Below are 22887 nucleotides of genomic sequence, written 5' to 3' on the forward strand. Positions count from 1 at the left end.
GGTTGATTGTTCCACAACTTTCTCGAAACCACACAACTACAAAGGTCCAAGCTGCCTTCAAGCATGAAATTTATGAATTAATTAGTAGGGACGCAATAATTCCAAATAAAATTAAATTCTCTTTATTTTTGTTGAAATGGACAAAAGATGATTGTACAATTTACTTTTTCTTCATTATTTATGATTAATAATGATTGCCTCTCTACATATTAGCATAAGAGGTACAAGCGAAGAGTGAGAAAGAAGGATGATTGCTCCAAAAATGATTTAAGGTTATTCCTTATGAGTTTAACTTATACGCATATATACATATATAATAAAAAAAAAATCTTACCCTGCTATTAGGTCATTCAAAAAATATGTGTAAATAATCATCATAACGAGTGGAACGTGTAATCTTGAATAAAGTAAAATAATTACTTGATACAAAAGTTCAAAATATGACATGGTATTGCAAAATTTCTTATTTCTTTATACCGATAGTGTGTATTTAGAGTCGTCATGAGACTGGCTAGGCTAACCCTTGAGGCAACACTTATTATTTTTATTAATTAATTAATTATTTTAAAACAAAAACAATCAAAATAATAGAACTTGGAGAAAAAACTGAAAAGATTTTCTCTATTCTTCATCATTGCTCTCTAAAGTAGATAGGACACTATGGTGTTTCTAATCAAGTCACGGCTTCATTGAGATAAGTTGACATGGTATTATTCACGATTTACATCTTTTAACCTCTTCTATGTTCAAGCTCGAGCAAATAATTTTTTGATGTTTTACCTTACAATAATTATGTGATTGGAAAATCTTTCCATGATATACTCCAAAACAAGTCTTCAATTAAATCTAGATTTTGAGAGAAAATATTCGGAGAAGGTTAAATATGTCATTTTCTAGTTTATATTGAGACTAGTAACCATGGCATTGATATATCTCACATTCATTGTGTTATAAATATCATATCATAATTGTAATATAATAAATCAATATATTACTAATTCAAAATTAAAAAATCAATCAAGCGTGGAATAAAATAACTACACACAATTTATCGTGGAATTGTAGTGTGGAAAATATACAGCCGACCAACACAATTATTTACATCCACATAGCCATATTTTTCAGTTTGCACTATCAGTTTTTTCTCGACAGTGTCGTATATACACCTTTATATATTATAACTTACATAAATCACATAGTGTAAATGGTTGATTATCAATTTTTCCTTACCTTTTTTCAATTTATAGAAACTCCTTTAAAATATTATAATCCGGATATATTAATTCAGTAATTCGGATATATTAATTAGGGTTTTTTATGTATCAGCAGGTAACATTTAAAGCATGATACATTAAACATAGAAATAATTTATGAATCAAAATTAATGTATCCAGATGGAAAGAAGGGATTTTTGAATTTTTTTGAAATGAATGTGAGTAATAAAAAATATGATAAATAAAGGAGTGTAATTAGATAATTTTTCCTATTTATATACCTAAATAAAAATCTATGTACCTTGTATAAAAACATCCTCCTATAAAATGTATCGACCTTATATAAAAGGTGTACAATCATATATAAAACATTGAATAGAAGTGTATAACATGTTGCTAGCTATAAAAGCGAACTTTTTATTTGATTTTCAACTGTTATTCTTGTTCGAAAAAGACACTACAACAACAATAATTGATTTTGAGGCAATAATAACTATAGTATTAATAATAAACATTATATATAAATATTCATAACAGTTTTAGTGACTCTAAATATAATGACATAAACTAGCGGTAATAAATATTGACGCTAAATAAAAATCTATGATCACTAAGTATCTCTTTTGTTGTAGTGACAATACCATCCATTCTAAATTCTCTAACAAAAAACATATTCAAAATTATCGATTTCTTCAAACTTGTTCAATAATAAGGTGAGGTTATATATTATCTTTCCAATATGATTTTCACCATCCAAATCTTCTAAAATTTGTATTCTAAGCAGGATTTGAGTTCCAATACAGATTTTGGGTTTAGAGCAGAAAAAGACAACCCATTTGGGGTGATAAGCTTGAGCAAGAGTGATTGAAAATGAAAAAATCTATATTATAATGCCTTATGGTCCTAACCAAACGATCCCTTTGTACATGCATTTTAACCTCTTATTGCAGGTAATTACTGACATATTTTACTTTTTAAGTTGTTAGTTTCACCTTTTATGCACGTTACATATAGTTATCTTCTAGATAACCTAATAATATATTTTTAAAAAATAATTTAAAACTCATACGGACAAAAGTGGATAAGTGGAGCGAAAAGCCGAAAACTTAAAATCAGCCTATTTACGTTAATTTATTGTAATACGTGTATATGAATATCTCACTCGAGGAGTTTGAATAATTAAAGAACATTTTATATACTTAATTTCAATATTTAACGACCCTATGGTCTAGGAGGTTAAAATCTTAAGAGAGGGATATCTATTTTAGTGGGTTTTTTTAATAAACTTTTTTAGGTTTACTGTTGAGGAAGTATATGAAGATGCATAAAATTAGGGTTTGATTGTTGGTGAAAGTAAATTTGAATGAACTCTGACGGAACCACACTACTTAAAAGAAACAGTGATAAAATTGTCGGTTAGCTTAGGACGACAGACAAAAGTACGAGAACCTATCTACAATTTATTCACAGATTCCAAATATAAAAAGCTCACCGCGTTAAACGTACAGACCAATTGGAGCTACCTACAGCTATATATAGCTACTGCCCACACTTTTTTCGTACGTGACACATTTCTATAATATAATTATAAATTATCTTGTCAAATATAAAAAAGAAAAATATTTTTAAAATAAAAAAATATAATTTGCTTTGTAACAATATGTTTATGCTTGGAATATCTTGGATCCCCAAGCTTTTGTTGGGTTCCATCAAATTAATATCTTCTGTTCGTCCATAAATGTTTTGCCTTGGTTCTTCATCAGTGGCCACTGCCAATTTTTAGGATTTCCATCACTTTCCATGTCTTAAAGTGGATGAGGTCTACTTTTAATTTGTTTCCAGTACTACCCATTTTCTAAGGATTCATATTAGTAGATGTTGATATATGAACAGAAAAGTTAGGTTCTTAAAATGGGATATTTTTCTTTAGGAGTCAAAAAAAGACATGTAGAAACATAAGTAAAATGATTTTTCTTCAAATTCTTCCCTTCATCGCTTTCTTTCTAACAGTATTATTCGACAGCTCCCATCAAGCTTGCGAAAGGCCAATATAATGCTGTACTATTAGTTACTAGTATTTAGTTGCTTATTATTTTTCAGCTGTAACTTGTTCAACAACCACTACAAAAATGTTCCCTTTCAGAAACAGTAGTAATGGGAACCCTATTCTTCACTCATCTTTTCTTAGCAACCAAATACTTCTCCATCAACACGACCTTCCTACTCATCATCATTACTTAATCGATAAGGACAACTCGTTTTCAACAAACAATGTCGTCATCCACAACAGCAACAAGATTAAAAAACCAGTGAAAAAGGATAGACACAGTAAGATTTTGACATCACAGGGGCATAGGGATCGGAGAGTGAGGTTGTCGATAGAGGTTGCTCGAAAGTTCTTTGATTTGCAAGACATACTTGGTTACGACAAACCAAGTAAAACCCTTGATTGGCTATTTACAAAGTCCAAATTAGCCATTGAAGAGGTCATGATGAGTAATGAGTCAAAGAAGAGTATTGGGACTCCTCCATCTATTAACAACAATTCAGAATGTGATCATGAGGATGTTATTGTTCCTGTTGCTGCAGCAGATGAATTAACAAATAGAGTTAAGCAAGAGAGAGATTCAAGGGCCAAGGCTAGAGCAAGAGCTAGAGAAAGAACTATCAAGAAAATCTGGACCCAAATTGCTCCAAATAGAGACGTTGCAGCTTCACATTACAGTAATAGTACACGAAATTGGAATCAAGACGATGTTAATCCAACAATTATGAGATCCATGGCTTCTCCTACTACCATTTGTTGTACCTCGTCACCACAAGGTAACATTAAATTTCTGATTACAACAGTAGCACAATTTAATTAGTACTACTTAATTCCACAATTATATTAATTTGCAGTTCAGAAAGCATGGGATTCATATCACGGCAGCCAAATCTGAAGGGAACAGCGTAAGCTAATTAAGCAAAATCTCCTTACTGTTTAATTTCTAGGTTCGGTACTACTATAGAGGACCCATTATGTTGTTGTTCTTGTTTTTGTTTTTCCGATTCCTGTCTAAGTCATTGTGTGCTTTTAAACTTTGTTCTTGTAACTCAACTATATATACACTTATAATATATGTATCAACCAGTGCACCAAAGGTTTTACGAGTTTTTAATGGACTGGATGATTACAAGTAAAATAACAACACATTGAAGTTAAAAAGCAACCAGAGACGATCTCAGAATCCTGTCTGTTGCCCTACGTACCTGGAATTCGAAATAATGTCCAATTCTAATTTTCTCCTACATTGGATATGTTTAATCTTGTTGAAAAACTATGAGAAAGGGATGGTTGGTCTCTAGCTTGGCCAATCCTTCCTTGATGAGTTATTTTTTGGGGTTGAGTTAAGCTCAAGATCCATTTCTTTACATGTTATCAGAGCATGACTTTTTCCAATTAATGTTTACCAATGATGAGCCCCGAGATTATATTGTTCATGCACCGGGTGTTCAGTCTTGGGTGTAGGGCGGGTATTGAAAAGTTTCACATCAGATGAAAAAGGGTTGGGTGGTTTACTTATATGGACTTGGGCATGGTATCAGAGCATCCCCATTCCAAATAACGTTTATTGATGATGGTCCCCCTAGATTAAATTGCTCATGCACCATATGTCTAGTCCTGGGTGTGAAGTGTGGTGTTGATTGACGAGTCACACATTGGATGGAAAAAGGATGGGTAGTTTCCTTATATGGATTTGGATAATCCTCCCCATATAAATTAAATTTTGGGGTTGAGTTGGGCCGTGATCCATTTTTCAACAAATCTTTTGGGCATTAAGCTTTCTATGGTGAGTTTCGCTAACTCAGACACATCATTTGTAAGTTTTCTTTATTCCATAGACATGGGGCAAAATATAGATTAATAACCTATCAAAATAATTTTTCCAACTTGACAATGAAAACATAGTATAGTAAACCATCAAAATAAAGTGTAAAACCTGGAATTGTTCACTTTAAGGAAAATTTTCAGCTGAGAGATAACTTACCCCTGCAAGAACTGGTGCAGTCATCATTCAGTCACAATTAATGTTCTCTTCTCCTACAGTGTAAACCTTGTCTATATCAGCCAAGAAAAGAGGTCAAGTTAATTGCATATATTACTTCTACTGGAACTTTTAAAAGGTAGATAGGAATTCTGAATGCATAAAAATCTGCCATTCTCTGATATCTATGTTCTATAATTGCTTACAACATACTAACCCTAGCTAGCTACTGTAATACATAATCTTAATTAACTGGGCCCAAATGACAAAACTGATCAAGAGATTAATTCAATCTATTATACTCCAACTATTTAGTAGTACATCTAACCTAGTAAGCATATTTGTCTGCTCAAAGGCAGAAATGTCATAAAAAACATGTTAACATTCTGTTGTATTTTGATTGATCAAGTTACAGGGCTGTTAAACAAGATTTTATTTTTCTTTAATTTGGCCTTTTTCTTCCCTGCTTTAGATGAGTATATATTAAGTGCTGATTTAGGTCATACTGAGATCTAGCTCGCGGAAGGTGTGAGCATCCAACCACAACATTAAAGCAATGGGTGAAGTAACCTGGTCATGACTATTATAAATCCCTTTGGATGATTTAGCTCTAAGTTTAGATTGGATGCTCACATTCTTTTGAAAGATACCAAATCAGGTTGAGGTCTTAGGTTTAAATCTCACCTCTATCATGTATTTGACTGATGAAATGAATTAGAAACTAAAACATAGTTAGCTTGAATGTTGAATATACATAAAGTGGAAAAGATTCTGTAGAAAATTATTACTCCAGAAGAAAAGTTGGAAAAAAAGAAAGGCTTGAAGGTGCTGTAAGCTCAGTTATTATGAATCTCCAAGCAAACAATATATATTTAATACTAAAAGGATACTAAGATGTTTTTTATGATCATCTAGCTCTGCTTACTGAAGGCAAAGGTGGATCCCTGATTTAAATTCTGTGGATTCAACCTCGACCTTGATCAGATTTTAAAAGTTATGGATGCATGCATGTCTATTGTTTATTGCATTTTTAATATTTTTTTACATCTCGTGAAAATTATGAGTTCAACTAAATCCGCACCGAAAATAGTACATCCGGCCCTGAGGCTGAAGGCCCCAATGATATGCCCTAGCTAGACCCCAGTAAACTATAAGTGGGATGATAATAAGTGGGCACGCACTTGCATGTGCACATCGTCCTATTAAAAATTTTAAAAGACTTCTTCTGCTTGTACTGGTTTTCATATTGCTAAATGCTAGGAATGTAAATGCCTTAATTACAATTTTCAATCTTCTATGTTGCATTAGATATATAGTTGTAAGAATCTGGAACTCTGCTGCACCATGCCAAAACCAGAAAGGCATTATTTACGAGGCTTTTAATTAAAGATGTCAAGGTTCAAACTTTGTCACAACACTCTTTCTGTTTCAAGTTAACTGTTCTGCTTTCTATGTTTATTTATACCAAATCTGTTCACATTTCTCAAAACAACTTTCTTCATTACTCTTATAGTACTAAACTAATATATTTCTTCAAGAATGCTTATTCTTGAACATACATATACTTATGGTTAAACAATGATCAAATAACTGAAAATTTGAACTCTCTCTAATTTTTTGTGCCCTTTCCATTGGATTTAACTTATATATATGGTCAATGTCAAAGATGTAACAAAGTACAAATATTTCTACTAAAATTTTAACTTGTTATAATAAATAACCTTCCTTTGTTTTTTTGGACTAGGATCTAACTTCTATGTATTGAAATTTGGCTTTAGTTCCTCAAAAGTATTGAGTCACCCCAAGTTTTACTGTAGGTTAAATTGCATGCACAGTTGGTTGTGATCCGTTTGATCGTGAGATTTTTTTCACTTTTTCCGAAAATTCTTTCACTTTATTCAAAATAATAACATTTGACTGTGAAAATTTCAAATACAACTTGAAGTCTTATATATAATTTGGAAAACACCTAAAACTTTGTTTTCACTTTTTTCACTTTCACTTTTACGATATTTTTCTTTTTTAAATCTTACCCTAAGTTTTATATTCTTATAAAAATTACTCCATTTAAATATATTTGATGTTTTTTTTTTATGAAAATTACACTCAAACAATCAAATATTATTTACAAAAAAATTAACCAAATACAACTCCAACTTCAAAAATTTAAAATAATAAAAAATATTTGCAATAGTATGTAATAGTTCATATATGAGATATAATATATTATATTATGTGACTATCTATTTGACATATTACTATTTTAGAACAAACTTGATTTTATATTTAAGGTTAATTAGTCAAGTTGGATGATTTTTTAAGTTTTTAGAAATAAGGGGTATAAATCATATATAGAAAAAATACATTCAAATTCTAAATATTCATTGCAAGAAGTATGGTTAAACAATTTCAATTCTAACTCCAACTTAAAAAATTATAAATAAAGTGAATTATTTTTGGTTTTCATGGTCAAAAACCACCTAGTAATTATAATTGGCATAATTACAAGGGTAGTAATTACCATTCTAATAATTACACAATCTAATCATTACGATGACTTGTTTGTTTATCACAGTGTAATTACAATGTAATTATAAGTGTACTGTTTGAATTCACAAGTGCAATCATAAAATTATATTAAATTTTAAAAATAAAATTTAATTATCTAAAATTAAAAATTTATATTAAATAAATAAGAGCCTTTATAAATAATATTAAACTGAAAATTAAGATATATATTATCTTTTAAAATGTGTTAATTAATAAACATATATTCTTAACTAATACTATAAAAAAATAATTTATATTTTTCAAATTAGTATATTTTAATTAAATTAATCATAAAAACTAAAAGTACAAGATTTTTCTGTCAAAAATATTAATATATAAGTATAATATCATAAAATTATTAAAATATTTGACAAAAAGATAATCTATCAAGTCTAACTAAACAGTAAATGGCCTAAATGTGAAATATCAAATCAATATTACTAAAATAACTTAAAATGAAAACATAACATTAGTTCCAAATTCAATATAAAAATCTAACATAATACTCTCATGTGAAATTTCAACATAACGTACGTAAATATAATTTTTATAAAAAGAAAAACATAAGTCTACAGCTTTATTCAACCATTAATTCTACTTTAATTTAAAAATTAAAGTACTAACAAAATTTTGCTAATTAAAAAAATAAAAACATAATAAATAAACAAAACAGAAAATACAAAAAACTGCACGAAACCAAATGAGGTAAAAGTTGATAATGAGAAGAAAATGAAATATAAAAAATAAAAAATATATTTTTAGAAAATATCAGAATAATAAAAATAAAAATAATTTAAAATAATAGAAATAAAAAATAAACTAAAACGAAAAGAAATAAAAGGAAGAGATTAAAAAGTAACTAGCTTGTAGTTACATTATGTAATTACTAACAATTCACAGACCTTTTCTGAGAATTGAAAAGTGTAATTACCCCCTGCCAGTTATACCTAATTACATATTGACCAAGTAATTACATGACTAACCAGACATGTTAGACAATGCAATTACACCAAATTCAATTACAAGAGTGACTTTCCAAATAGGTAGAGTTATGCAAAGTTAAGTTATTCATGGACACTCCCCCCATATATTCACTTTTACTTAATCACTAATCCAAAAAGAAATATATTACTTGTTACATCTAAATATCAAGACAAAATAATTATTTTATTTTATTTTACCCTCAACTTTAATTACTTATTTTTCAAATTAATTTTCAAGATCAAAGAATATATATCAATTAATATTGGTATATATTGTAGTAAACTACTCATATTTATCATTATTTCTTAAGGGACATGCAAAGTCTAAAGTGGACAAGTAAAAGTAAATGGAGTATTAGTTATTTCATCTTCTATCCTAATAAAATAGTTTATAGATTTCCTTATAACTTTATATATATATGTTATATTAGTTTTTTTTTGCTTAAAATATATACTATTATTTATGTATTAGTTATGCAGAATTGCAAGCTAGTAACCAAACATCGTACTTGACATTCCGAAGTTTATATACAACAACTTAAATGTTATACCAAACATGATACAGATTTTAATACATGAATAATTTGCTTCATAACCAACAACCAAAACGACCCCCCAATTTTATAAAGATTCATTTACATTTCCCATGAGTTTTCTAAGATAAATCTTTTTTTTTTAGATAACCAATCACCACATATTATAGAAAATGGCTTGTAATTACGTAGTCAGAGAAGTTTATTTTTTTTTTACTTGTATGAACTCCGGTTTGATTCAGCTATAGATAGAACTTGTAGGAGTAATTGTCAATATTGAGGGATATGTACCTCGTTGATGAGCTACTGTTGTTGTATCTGGCAACACTGTTCATTAACGCAGGTGAGTCAAAATTCACTGATTCTCCTGCAAACCTTTTTGATGCCAGAGATCGTGGTCTCCCTGTTAACTAAACAACAAACTTTCCATACAAATCATTTGGGCCCCCATACAAATCATGTGCACCCAATTTTTGAATTGGATTGTTTCTGCACTTGTTTGATTGAGATCGACGATGCTATATTGATTCCGTACAAGTTCTTTATATTATATATAACACGTATAAAGCTTAAATATTTCGTGCTAACTTAATGGATAGTATAATACTTATAATTTAAGACTAGAAAAAAGAACTATTCACAGATTATAAGCTAAGTTTTTTCTTTTGGATTTGGATGCTCAACTTACGCCCTTCAAGAAAAGAAGATTGTACGAAAAAATAGTAAGTTCATCAAAAGTAAGAGTAGCTAGAGAATCAAGTAAATAAACCAATTTTAGGCCAAGTTCTCGTATATTCTTGGTAAGTTATTTTTGGTTGAAGTTTTTGAGAAATTTCATCATAAATTTTTTAAAGTTTTGTTGAAGCTTCAAAAAATATTATTTTGTATCTATAAGTTCTAAAAATTATCAAAAATACCCATAATTTTATGTTATCATTTTATAATGAACATGTTTCGTTAAAAAAAAACTTATAACATAATTGATAATAATCAACAATAACAAAATAACAATATGGGCAAGAGCAATACATTAATCGAATTAAAAATAAATTATTATTTTTTTCAATCTTGTCACTCAAACTATTCTTTTTCGGAGGAGATAATAACAAACTATTATTTTATAAAATCCTCCCACATTGTATGAACAATATCTTTTCGACAAGTTTTCATTTGTAGATCAGATGACCGAGAAGACGAAGTGATGAAGTAAGTTGGAAGATAAATATTTAGTAGAATTATTAAATGATGGGTGTTTTTATAAAAGTTTGGGTAATTTTTAAATTTTTAAAACCTCTCAAGTTCCCAAGTTCCCAAATTCTAATTTTTTTTAGAACTTAAAAACTTGGAATTTTGCCAAGTGTATTTGTCATTTATGGCAGATAATATGAACAAACACTAGTTCCCAATTTTTTTTAAAGTTTTTCTCAAAAACTACTCGGGACAAACGCTTACTTAGCCCTTGGTCGCTGAAGTTAGCAACCTGAACAATAACTTTCGGTTGAAAATTCAGCTTTAATATAAGACGTACATATGTTTGGGAGAGTTTTGTAGGGAGCAAAAATGAATTGTTTTTCATTTTTTTATGTTTGATAAATCAAAAATTTTGGTGAACATTTTTTTAAGGAAAATAAGTAACTTGAAAGATGAAAAAAAAAATGCTCTAGGAAAATAAATTTCTCAAGTATCATTTTATATTGATTATGTCCTCTCAGTTCCTATTATTATTTTCACCTTCAACTCCCCTTCAGTACCCCATACCCACCACCCCACAATACCCCTACTCCGCCTACGCCTCCTATATTATTATTCTTGATTATGTACAAATATATTTAAGATAATATTTTTTATTTATATATCAAACATAAAAAAAAAACTACTTATTTTACTAAAATTATTTTTTTTAAGAACATTTTTCATGAAAACATTTTCATTCATAACAAACACACCCTTAATGGAACTCAAGTCTCAAGTACTCTAGGAATTTCTTCAATGTTACACTTTATTACACTCTGGAAGTCGAAAGGAGAAAATTCTTTTAGTTTGGCCTTTTTACCTAAAGCCACATGAGGAGTCAAAAGATTATATTTAATATATACATATTAAATAATTTTCTTAAAATATAAATATAAAATTTAAGTCAAATTTATTGAGTTCTATGCACTCAGACCATATAAGTTTGGAGTATCGTCTACACCTATCTACAAATTTACCACAGTGATCAAACATACAAACGTGCATGTCTATGCCATATTCTGTTCTTCAACCACCTAAAGCAGAAAATAAAAATTAGGCATAATGCATAAATATATATGTCCTTCAACTTAATTTCAGCTGACATTTATGCTTTTAATTTTGAATGTGTAGAAGTAAATAATTAAATTTTGTACAAAATTTGAACAAATAGAGACACATACATCTTATATGGTGTCCAACAGGAAAATTCAAGTCCTATATTACGTCCTACATATATTATACCATGTAAGACGCTTGTGTCCACTTATGCATATTCAAAATTGAAGGACATATATTCAAACTGAAGTCAAGTTTTTTTTAAAAAAATATTTATGTATTATGCATAGTAATTATAAAGTTGAGAGAAATAAAATTCATAGACTTACCTCGAACTTCTTCAACTGGTTGCTTTCGATGAGTCTCCTTTCCAGATCAAAGCATTATTTTAGATATATAATGATGAGGAGAGAGATGTAGAAATTGCTAGTAGTAAAATATAAATTTGAGGTTCTAAGTATTAACCAATGTTAAGTTAACTGGTCAGGCTTATGCTCTGATGGAGACCCATGACTCATGAGTCACAATCCTCTTATTTAATTATTCATTTATTTAATTATTCATTTCACTTCTTGGGTCAAATTAAGGCAGACATGTAATGAGTACAATAAGTACTACTCCTACATTTAACATAAACAATACTGCAGGTTTATATATTTTAATATATAATTAATGACATCTTCTGTTCAAATACGATTCTACAAAAATAAAAGATTCACTACCTAGTTTTGACCTCTACCGTAAATCCTCAAAAAGAAATGACAAATTAAAAATTCTTAACACGGGAATCCAAAGGAAATATCTGCTATTTATTAATTATTAAAGATGAGAAGCAAGCACGGAAGAAACATTTTTTTTAGTTTCCTACTAGATATTAGGTATTCATAATGGAGCCTTACTGGTTCAACTTCGTGCATCGTAGGGCCATTTTTTTGAGGTGATTTTTTTTTATATTTAGTGTTCGAACTCGAAATCTCTGATTAAGAATGAGGGTTTTCAGTTATTCCATCACAACTCATATTGGTTAAAAAAACATATTAGGCAGGAGAAATAATTTAGTTTCCTTATTTTCCTCAGTAATTAAAATTAGAGGTATTTACTTCCATTAACCACAAGTATAAAAATGTGATTTCGTAGCAAATTATTATAAAGAGAGAAATATATAGGCCTTTCCAGTACTGATCAGAAGATTTAGTAGGCCTTGGACAATATCTTAGTTGAGGTTTGATAAAAAAAAAAAAAAAAGTATTTCATTTGGATTGAAATCATTTTGAGATGCTCCTTAAATTAATCAGTTTTTCAAACTTTAAATTTTCCGCTACAAGTTGAATTGAAATAATGAACTAAATAACAAATACTTATTTTATGCAATGTTAGGAGTCATCGATCTTGATTTATCTGAAAAGTTAATATTAGATTTTCAAGGCGCACTTCTTCGTACTTAATTATGTATTCGATACGTCTTTTTACATGTAAGATTAATTCTTTTATAAATTAAGTACGTGAAAATTTCTAATTATGATTGTTAGTAAGTTTAAGTTCAAGATTTTTATCTGCTCAGATATTATATTATATTAAATTTTGTAACAAAAATTCATCTTGATGTCTTCATCTACGCACCCGGTCTTCTTGTAGAACTAGAACAAAAACATGTGTATTTTGTACATGATTTAATTTAATTTAATTATTGTCAAGTCATCTTCATAAAATCACAACCTTGTACAACATGATTGGATTTAATTTGAAGCATGGCTCATAAAGCAGACCAGATGGGACATGTGAGATTTGTTTAATTAGTTTAATAGATTCTGGATTTTGTTGAATATTTTACTCTGCAAAATTTGACCCAATATGTGCACATCAATGGTTATTCTTAACGAGTTCCTGCATACCCTACATATTATTTTATGTTACTCTACATATATAGCTTTAGCTTTTACCGATGAAATTACAATGTCTTAGTCCAGACTTATCACGTATACTCCCTCAATTTCGGAAAAGATTATGAAATAAAATATTTTTGTATTAGAAACTTTTAATCATTATTTAAATAAAAATTAATGACGGATTATTATGATCTTATATATGTGATATATATTATCAATTATATCACATATTCTATTTTAATTGTTAAAATGAGATTAAAAAGAAAATAAAAATTATTTTCCTACTTATTTATAAGTTAAAAAGATTTTAAAAGAAAAGAAACAAGAGTGTGGTTCTTTGTAATATTTTTATTGGAATGCTCTCATAGTAACATTGTCTTTAATTTTCATTGCGATAACAATATTTTTTTTTTATAAAATAAAAAATACTTTTATTTCTTAATATTTTTTATGAATTAAATTAGAATAAACATTTTTAATGAAAAAAATAATATATTTATTTGGATAAAGGGCATTTTGATCCATTTAAGAAAACAATAAGGGTATTTTTAGACCAAAGTTGAAGGTAAGGACATTTTTGGATCAAACTATCAACAAAGGACATTTTTGTTCATTTCACATAGTTTAAAAGCATTTTTGGCCCTTTTCCGTTGAATTTATAATATATTTAAAAAGTGCTACAGAAAAATTGTAATTTAATTTGTTATTTCATATGAGTTGTGTCAAGTCAATAATAAACAAATAAAAGTGGACGAGAATTTAATCGCACAATTTAGCGCATTCATCGTATGTATATATGTTTGTAGGTATTTTGCCGTCCTTTGGGAATTTGTCAAGTCAGTGGACTCAGAGTAGTATATTCACCACAGGGCATTTCCCAGAATTCAATTCTTCTCAAAATAAAATGAAGTTTAAGGTGATTTTTTTTATAAAAAAAACACTAGTCTTAGATTAGTCAAGAACCAAGATATCATCTAATTATTTTGATTGTCCATATTACATACAATCTATGACTAATAGGAGTGTTACACTCCAGAGTAAAGTTATGTACATTAAACTCCTTTCCCCAATTAATATCTAAACATGTATTTTGTTTTACAAAAATCAAACTGTTTTTATTGTAAAGGACTGAACAAGCTCATACATGTTTAATGTTTATCAAGGGATTTGAGTTGTCATATAAGTTTCCTTCTAAACTCCTCAATGTTACTCCACCTATATATATTATAGTATAATGCCACAGTTGTTGCTTCATTTATTCGCCGTTATGGACTAAGCTAATTTATTTGCGCTTCACAAAGTTAGAGATCAAATAATTTATGAAATGAAATTTTACAATTTTTAGTCAAAATTGAAAAACATAAAAATAAATAAATTACACTATCAAAAATCAAAAAGGAAAAAAGCCCCCCACAAATAGATGCTTGAAAGATAGTTATTTAAGATGGTTAAAATTTGCAAACTTTTTAAATTCTAGCCTCTTAGAAATTAAATTCGACATCTCAGGTTCGTCAATCCTTTTGTTATGAAGTAGGAAATTTACTAAAATCTAATTTTAGACTTTAGATCTGAAGTTAGAGTGACAACTCAAACTATAGTAAAATTAAGCTAAGACTAGTGTTTCCTACTTATATTTTCTCTTTAAAAATTCAACTTCAATCTTGAAATTTAAGATTCTCAATACCAAAGATTTGAGATACACCAAACCAAACGTTTCATTTAAGTAGTCTTGGAATTTTTTATTAAAGGTGACAAAAAAGTTTCAAAACTAAAAAAAAGTGACACAATTCTTAATTATTGAATAGAGTAATGACACTAATTTTAAAATCCTCAAGTTTTATTATTTACACAAAAGTCCTCCCACCCCACCCCACCCCTCCCCTCTTCCTCCTCTACAGCCAACATCATTTCTACCCCTACTGTCGTCGTCGCCGTCGCTCTCACCACCATTAACTCCTTTGCTACTACCGTCAACTCATCATCATCATCATCACCACCGTCACCACGTTATTCTCCCTCCTCCTCCATCACCACCACCCCTCATCTACCACTACCTCTTCCTTTTTCTCATTCTCTTTCACCATCGCCACAACAACCATCACCTCTTCTTCCACCAACACCACCAACCTTCTTCTATGCCACAACCACTATCATATTCACCAACTCCTCCTATGTACACCTTATTTTCTATATTAAAAAAAATCAATCAATTATCGAAGTTGCTGCAGAAAATCAATCAACTGTTGTAGTTGATGTAGCAACCGTGATAGTTGCTGCAACAACTATTTGTAGCAACTATCGTAATTATTGCAGCAATTATCATAGTTGCTGCAACAACTATCGCAATTGCTGCAATAACTATTATAGTTTCTTGATGTTCTGTAGAATTTTTTTCAATGACGATTTATTTTTTGAAATTTTCAAAATAAAAAAAATAGCCAGTAAAAATAAATAAAAAAAAGATAATGTCACGACCCCAACCCGCCATGACTGGCACCCACAATACTTATTCCAGTGGGAGAACCATTTCTACAGCCTAACTTATCAAACTTTAGGAGATAACAGTTAAAGACTTGCAGAAACAGGAATAAACTGGAATAATGTTGAGTTCCCATAAATTCAGTCAACAATGTTAATAACAACAATATGCTGAAGTAAACACATCCTAGAAACTGAAAGACATCATACCAAAACTCTAACTAACAAGTCTAGAACAGGATTACAACTCCAAATAGAAACTAACAAATAAACAGGAACATTGTCTGAACATCTAAGTCCCGAAAGAAGGACTGAGATAAATAGAAAAGTTCACGGCAGCATGATAAAATAGCTCACCCTTGGACTTTGAACACACTGATAATCTTCCAATTGAGGTCTCTCTACAACCGGTTGAATATGCCTTGTACTCAACAAAAAAGCAAAGCAAGAGTAGTATCAGTACACAAAACAACGTTGTACTGGTAGGATCACGCGGTTAGGCAGTAGACGAATCATAGACAAGCAAATTTTATCATAATAGGCACATACATATACAAAATAAGTCAACCACATCTCAATATCACAACTCAATGTCTACCATATGCTACAAATTCTAACAAGGGTCCTCTCAAGGGACTTACAAATAATTAACTTTATGTCGGAACGTGACACCCAATCCAAGTATATGTCGGAACGTGACATCCGATCAAAATACTTATCAGAGCGTGACACTCGGTTCAATTTATATATCGGAACGTGACACCCGATCCCAAGATATCACAATCACAAGAATATTCAATGTTTATGACATTTATACTATCAAAAACAGGTTCATCATAATAACAGGCCAGCAAGTGATCATTTCACACATAATCTAGCATGTTTCTCTATTCATATACATACATACATGTCATGAAACAATTTGAGAAGTATGTGAAACACATACGGGAAACTAGACCATCACCTACCTCAAATTCAAGCTTTCAGAACCTTACAACACAATAGCCTTCCCTTTCCGGGTTCGTTCTTCTCGATTTTGATCTAGAAATATTAAATAAATATCAAGAATCAATACAATGGCTTAACTATCAAGAAATATAATACAATTTCATTCCCTAGGCCAAACCCATGATCCTAATCTTACCCTAGGGCTATTTTCCATTATAGATTTTCAGTTCAAAACCTCCCCCAATGAATATTACCCATACTTCTAGTTCTAAGAATCAAAGAATGAATCTAGGGAGTTTACCTTGCCTTAAGCGTTGAAATCTATGAAAAATCAATGAAAAACGCCCTAAGTCGCCTTTTGGAGTTTTTGGAACTAATTCTTGCAGAAAAGATCGTTTCTGGTCTTTTTCATGATTTAAGTCGCGACTGTCCCGCTCTGGCCGGACAGATCATTCACGCGATCACCCTTGACTTCACCTAACTCAGAATTCGTTCAAATCTGGCTTAAGCTCAAATTTTTTGAAGTTACTACCCGAAATTTTCTGTTCTGAAATCCTTCTCCATTGGCCTATCACTAACGACGGAAGCAGGTCGTTACAGATAAATATAAAAAATGTGATAACAAGAATGAACAGTGAAAGCAACGACAGTGGTGAATAATGGAGACGATAAAAAAGAAGAAGATGGAGGAAAAGAGAAAGAAGGAAAGAAAGAAGAAGATTGACGGAGTGAGAGAGAAAATTTGAAAAGAAGGAGAGAAATAAATAAAAAGGGAGTAAGATTGGTAGATAATAAAAAAGGGGGGAAATTTTAAAATGAAATAAGAGGGAAAACATTTTAAAATTTTTAAAATTCTAATATGCACCCCAAAATCTTTAATCACTCTAAACAGATTTATATTCTATTTAATGACATTTGACTAAATTAATATCACCTATTTTTAATTCAAGATGTTTTTGTCACCTACTACTAAATTTTCTCGTTTGTCTTCATCTGAATAAACTTTAAACTCATTAGAAAGTGGCTATGCTTTAAATAGCATGTCTACAAGCCACAATAATTGTTCCTGGACACCATGAGAGGCCCAATTACCATAACAAACAAAAAGTCAGGCCCACAAATAAGAGGCCCAATTACACCATAACAAAAGGCTGTAACCCATTCCTAACCACTCTTTTCTTGTTGAGAAAGATTTGTTTCCTTGAACTACTCGTACAGAGCAAGAAGAAGAGGAAGAAGAGAGCAATGGAAGATTCAAAGACGATCGCACACGAAATTGGGGGAGTGAGAAACGATACGTTTCGATTCGGGCTTCAGGGTGTTAAGAGCGACATCGTCGGATCTCATCCTCTTGAGTCTTCTTATCACTCTGTAATCTCCTTTCTCCTAACTATTATTGATTATTTTGCCTATGTATATGTTTCTGATCTCTCCTTTGGGTACAGACGAAGGCTAGGCAACAGGAGATGAAGAGGAAGATACTTGCAAACACTTACGGGTCGGCTTTACCTATGAAGTTAGAGCTCGATCGCCAAATTCTTTCAAGGTTAGTCGTTGTTTAAAATCTCTCATGCATTGTTAGCCTCTTGCTATAGTATTACTTTTTTTCGGATACTATGGTGAATGAAAGGGTTTTTGATTGCAACTCCCTCCTTTTTGTGCTTCGCTAGGGTTTTATTCCTTTTTGATTGTAAAAGTTGAATTGGACTTCAATAGAGAGAAACTATTTTATAAGTCTCAATCTCAGCCTTTTGTTTTATGGGCTAATTTATTGGGTTTTCCATGCTCATGGTTTGTGACTCTCTTTTTCTTTCTTCTTTGGATTTCGAGTCTTCCGACCAACTAAATTGAATTCTTCCCTTGTTAAGTTGATTTGAGTTATATTAAGTTAGGAGTTTTCATCCTTTGTATAGGTAGGGAAAGGCTGTTTGGATTAATTGAGAAATGGAATGAAGGAGGTCTCAGGTATACTCAAATTGAAGAGGAGGTCAATTTAGTTGCCAAATTGGCAGAGTTAGTAATTCACTGATAAAATCCGAATTTCCACAAGAAAAGTGGTAAAACCAAAGGTTTGAAGTGGAAAGATAAGCTAGTTAGGGCGTAGAATTGCAAGTGAAAACTTGCATCACTTAGACATAAATAAGGCTTTGATAAAGGCCTCTAGTTTCATCTTCCGAGTCCATGAAGATTTCTTTTAGATCAGATACAGCTCATTAGCAGATTTGCTCTGTAAATTCCTACAGGTAATTGTTTCTTTCACTTTTTTGGTGCAACTCTTGAAACTTCACTTTCTTCGGGGTTTTGAACAATAATACACATGCAGGAGCGAGTCTGTTTGACCCAGAAGTTGTGGGTCTCCCTTTTTGCTGAATTTCTTTTCCCTTCTAAAATTTGCAGATTTCAGAGGCCACCAGGGGCAATACCATCTTCAATGCTTGGGTTAGAATCCCTAACCGGAGGGCTGGAGGACTTTGCTTTTGAGGACTACCTGAATGGTATCGAAATCCTTATGATATACTATCTCATTAAAATACTTTTAATTTGCTGCCAATGTAAAAACTTACTCATTTATGATGAGTCCTTATAATATCCCAACTTGTTTGGTACTGAGCCGTTGTTATTGCATGTTGACCATGCTTTTCCATGGAAGATGTCTTTAGTTGATATGCCTTTTGTTTGGTTGCCATCAACTCATAAGATATTGGTGCAAGATTGCACATGGCACATCTCAAAGGTCTAATAAAAAACTGTTTCACCTTAATCTGCCCAAGTTTGAACTATCTACTGTCTCTATATAATTGTATATGGTGACCTTTGGTTGGATACTAAATTCTATGACACATAAGTTAAATGTATTTAACATTTTGAAGTTGCCTTGAAATATATGCCTGCAACATGCTTATATAATTCCAATTAAAGAGCTTGGAGAGAAATGTGTCCATATTTTTGGAATGGACCAAAAAGAAAAGAGTGTCATATAAAATAGAACATATGGAGTAGTTAATTCTCATATATGTCTGTCTTTGTAAATATACGAAGAAATTTGTTCTCGTTATTCTCTGAATTAATCCAAGGTAAGAGTTGCTTCTCTGGAAGTAGAAAGCAGACCACCTGCTCAGCCTGATTAGACCTGATCTACTGCTTAATTCAGAGAATTATACATCAGATTGGATGAAAGCTGATTCCATTATATATAATAAAATAATGTATTAACTTGTGCCAAATAATTCCTTCCACTTCCTGGAACTTGTTGATGCTAAACGTAAAATTTCCATGGTTTTCACTATAAGTTCTTCAGTGCATAAGAATTGCCAGTTTCTGTCTAACGCCATCTTAGTTGATAGCTTTAGTTTTGGGTGTTACTTTCCATATGTTTCTTATGCCAATTGATTACTGGCAGTAAGTTCTGCTTCTATCCAGCTCTGTGTGGAATTTTTGGAGATATCTTTGAGATGTTGGTGAGGAAGGGGTGTTGCTGTTGGATGCCATTAGTTGGTTGACTTGACTTTTGTTTTTGATTATGTCTGTATAAATGTATATACTTGTGGTTTTAACTTCATACGTGTTTCTTGATGCTTCTTGCAGATCCTAAGGATTCTGAGAGCTTTCGTCCAGTTGACATGCATCATGGCGTGGAAGTGCGCCTTGGGCTTTCTAAGGGACCTGTGTGTCCCAGTTTCAATTGAATCATTTGCAAATGATTGAGAAACTGTAACTTGTAATGGTGCTGCTGTGTACTTCTCATCTCCTAAAAACCTTGTGTCTTGGGTATTTTTAATATTAGCTGGATTTGGAAACACATAATTAATGTTTTTTTCCCTTTTCTATTTCCTTCTAATTCTTTCTTTCTTGCTTTTATTTCCTTTTGTGTTAATCCGAACACCAGTACCAGCTCCAAGTCAACTCCTTCCTTGTCTTTTTGTTTGATTGTAAAAGGCTCAGCATAACCATATTGCCATAGAGAAGGAAACTCTATAGAGCATGACGAAGAGAGAAAAAACTAATAGCCAAGCGAAGAGACCAAGACCAATCATGCCATTTCTACTGAGAGTGGCCAAGAGGGATATTAGGTTCTGCTTCCCAACCATAAGAAATTAGTCCTTGGATGTTTTTTTCACAACTCCGTGTTCTTGTTGTCCAAACTCTAGCTATCTAGTAGATCTCACAAATTTATTCTTTGGTGTGATATAGTAAGTATTACTTTTTCTAGACCTGCAATAATAAATAGAGAGAGTCATAATATGTGTTAAGAACATTAAAAATATAAAAATTGAACAAATAAAAAACAGATGTATTTACATTATTAAATAGTGTGTAATTTTCAACGAAAGATTATCAATTGAATAAGAGTAGTTCTGCCTTTGCTCACATACAAAATCGTCATTGCAATGAACAAGTGATTTGAAATTAAATAAGAATCTTAACATGTACTTATGATAAATGAAGTAATGTCATTATTGATATGGTGTGGAGGATCATGTCTAACAACTGGTATTCAGTCATCATCAATGGGGTAAGGCATGGATTTTTTCATTCCACAAGAGGTCTCAAGCAAGGAGACCCCTTGTCACCTGCCTTATTCATTATAGGAGCAGAAGTACTATCCAGGATGCTGAATAATCTTAACCAACACTACCTATATACTGGATTTCACATGGAAAGAAAGGGCCCCCAAGTGAACCACTTGAGCTTTGCAGATGATGTAATCATCTTCACTGCTACCAACAACTTCTCCATGACTCTTATTACCAAGACTTTGAAGGTTTATGAAACAACTTCAGGCCAGCTAATCAACAAGGACAAGAGCCAGTTCATGCTTCCTCTTAATACCAATCCAGATGTTATTGATAGGATAAGCAGGATCACAGGCTTCAAGTGGACACATGGTCCCATTACTTACCTGGGTTGTCCACTCTACATTGGAAGGCAGAGAATCATTTACTATACAAGTATGGTGTCCAAAGTTTTAAGCAAAATCAGAGGATGGCAGACTAAAGTGTTGGGCTATGGAGGCAGAGCAACATTGGTGAAATCAGTGCTGCAATCACTACCAATCCACTTGCTGTCTGCAATCAGACCTACTGCTACCACTATGAATCAGATCAGGGGCCTCATAGCTGACTTTTTCTGGGGGTGGGACAAGGAGAAGAAGAAATATCACTGGGCATCATGGGAGACCCTCAGCTATCATGTGGAAGAAGGGGGTATTGGTATGAAGAAAATACAAGATGTGTGCTTAGCTTTGCAATACAAACAATGGTGGACCTTCAGGTCTAAGAAGACTTTATGGGGAGAATTTCTGAAGGCTAAGTACTGCCAGAGGGCTCATCCTGTGATAAAAAAATGGCACACAGGTCAGTCTATTATGTGGAAGCACATGATGGCTAATAAAATTGATATTGAGCCACATATACACTGGCACATCAACTCAGGTACAAGTAGTTTCTGGTGGGATGATTGGTTGGGTATTGGCCCCCTAGCTTATCATAACAACCATCTACCTAGACTCAACAATATTAGAGTATCTGAATATATTGAGAATGGGGAGTGGAATGTGCAGAAAATCAGAAAATATGCCCCACCTCAGCTGGTGCAGCAGATACTAGACACTGAGATAGACTATCACCCTAACACAACTGATCAAGCATGCTGGAAGTTGACTTCACATGGCAACTTTACTTCTAATTCAGCATGGGAATTAGTTAGAAAGAAAAGAGCCAAGACCCTGACTGATGGGTGCACTTGGCACACTAACATTCCCTTCAAAGTGTCTTTTCTACTATGGAGAGCTCTGAGACAGAAACTCCCTACTAATGATAAACTTGTCCAATTTGGAATAGTACCAGCAGCATGTTCTTGTTGTTACAGGCCAGGATTGGACAATGTAGATCACATATTTGCTTCAGAAAATTTTGCCAAGCATATTTGGCAACACTTCTCTAGATCATGGGGGATAATGCAAGGGTCCTGCTCACTGA

General features: G+C 31.6%; 2 protein-coding genes across 2 annotated transcripts; both read left to right on the forward strand.

The window, feature by feature from the left end:
* Window positions 1–3191: 3191 nt before the first annotated feature.
* Window positions 3192–4342, forward strand: LOC129874168 (transcription factor DICHOTOMA-like). The gene is made up of 2 exons (XM_055949414.1): window positions 3192–4037; window positions 4116–4342. Exons 1-2 carry the CDS (start codon window positions 3344–3346, stop codon window positions 4154–4156), a joined length of 735 nt encoding a protein of 244 aa, XP_055805389.1. The 5' UTR covers window positions 3192–3343; the 3' UTR covers window positions 4157–4342.
* Window positions 4343–18076: 13734 nt separating this feature from the next.
* Window positions 18077–20736, forward strand: LOC129874417 (cyclin-B1-2-like). Its single transcript, XM_055949705.1, has 4 exons — window positions 18077–18280; window positions 18355–18455; window positions 19307–19404; window positions 20495–20736. Exons 1-4 carry the CDS (start codon window positions 18155–18157, stop codon window positions 20593–20595), a joined length of 426 nt encoding a protein of 141 aa, XP_055805680.1. The 5' UTR covers window positions 18077–18154; the 3' UTR covers window positions 20596–20736.
* Window positions 20737–22887: the final 2151 nt, after the last annotated feature.

The sequence above is a fragment of the Solanum dulcamara genome, chromosome 11 (genome assembly GCF_947179165.1).
Source record: "Solanum dulcamara chromosome 11, daSolDulc1.2, whole genome shotgun sequence".
Classification (NCBI taxonomy): Eukaryota; Viridiplantae; Streptophyta; class Magnoliopsida; order Solanales; family Solanaceae; genus Solanum; species Solanum dulcamara.

Coding starts and splice junctions, on each gene's coding strand:
- LOC129874417 (XM_055949705.1), top strand. CDS start 18,155: ATGGAAGATTCAAAGACGATCGCACACGAAATTGGGGGAGTGAGAAAC. Junction 18,281..18,354: donor TTGAGTCTTCTTATCACTCT/GTAATCTCCTTT, acceptor CTTTGGGTACAG/ACGAAGGCTAGGCAACAGGA. Junction 18,456..19,306: donor GATCGCCAAATTCTTTCAAG/GTTAGTCGTTGT, acceptor TAAAATTTGCAG/ATTTCAGAGGCCACCAGGGG.
- LOC129874168 (XM_055949414.1), top strand. CDS start 3,344: ATGTTCCCTTTCAGAAACAGTAGTAATGGGAACCCTATTCTTCACTCA. Junction 4,038..4,115: donor TTGTACCTCGTCACCACAAG/GTAACATTAAAT, acceptor ATTAATTTGCAG/TTCAGAAAGCATGGGATTCA.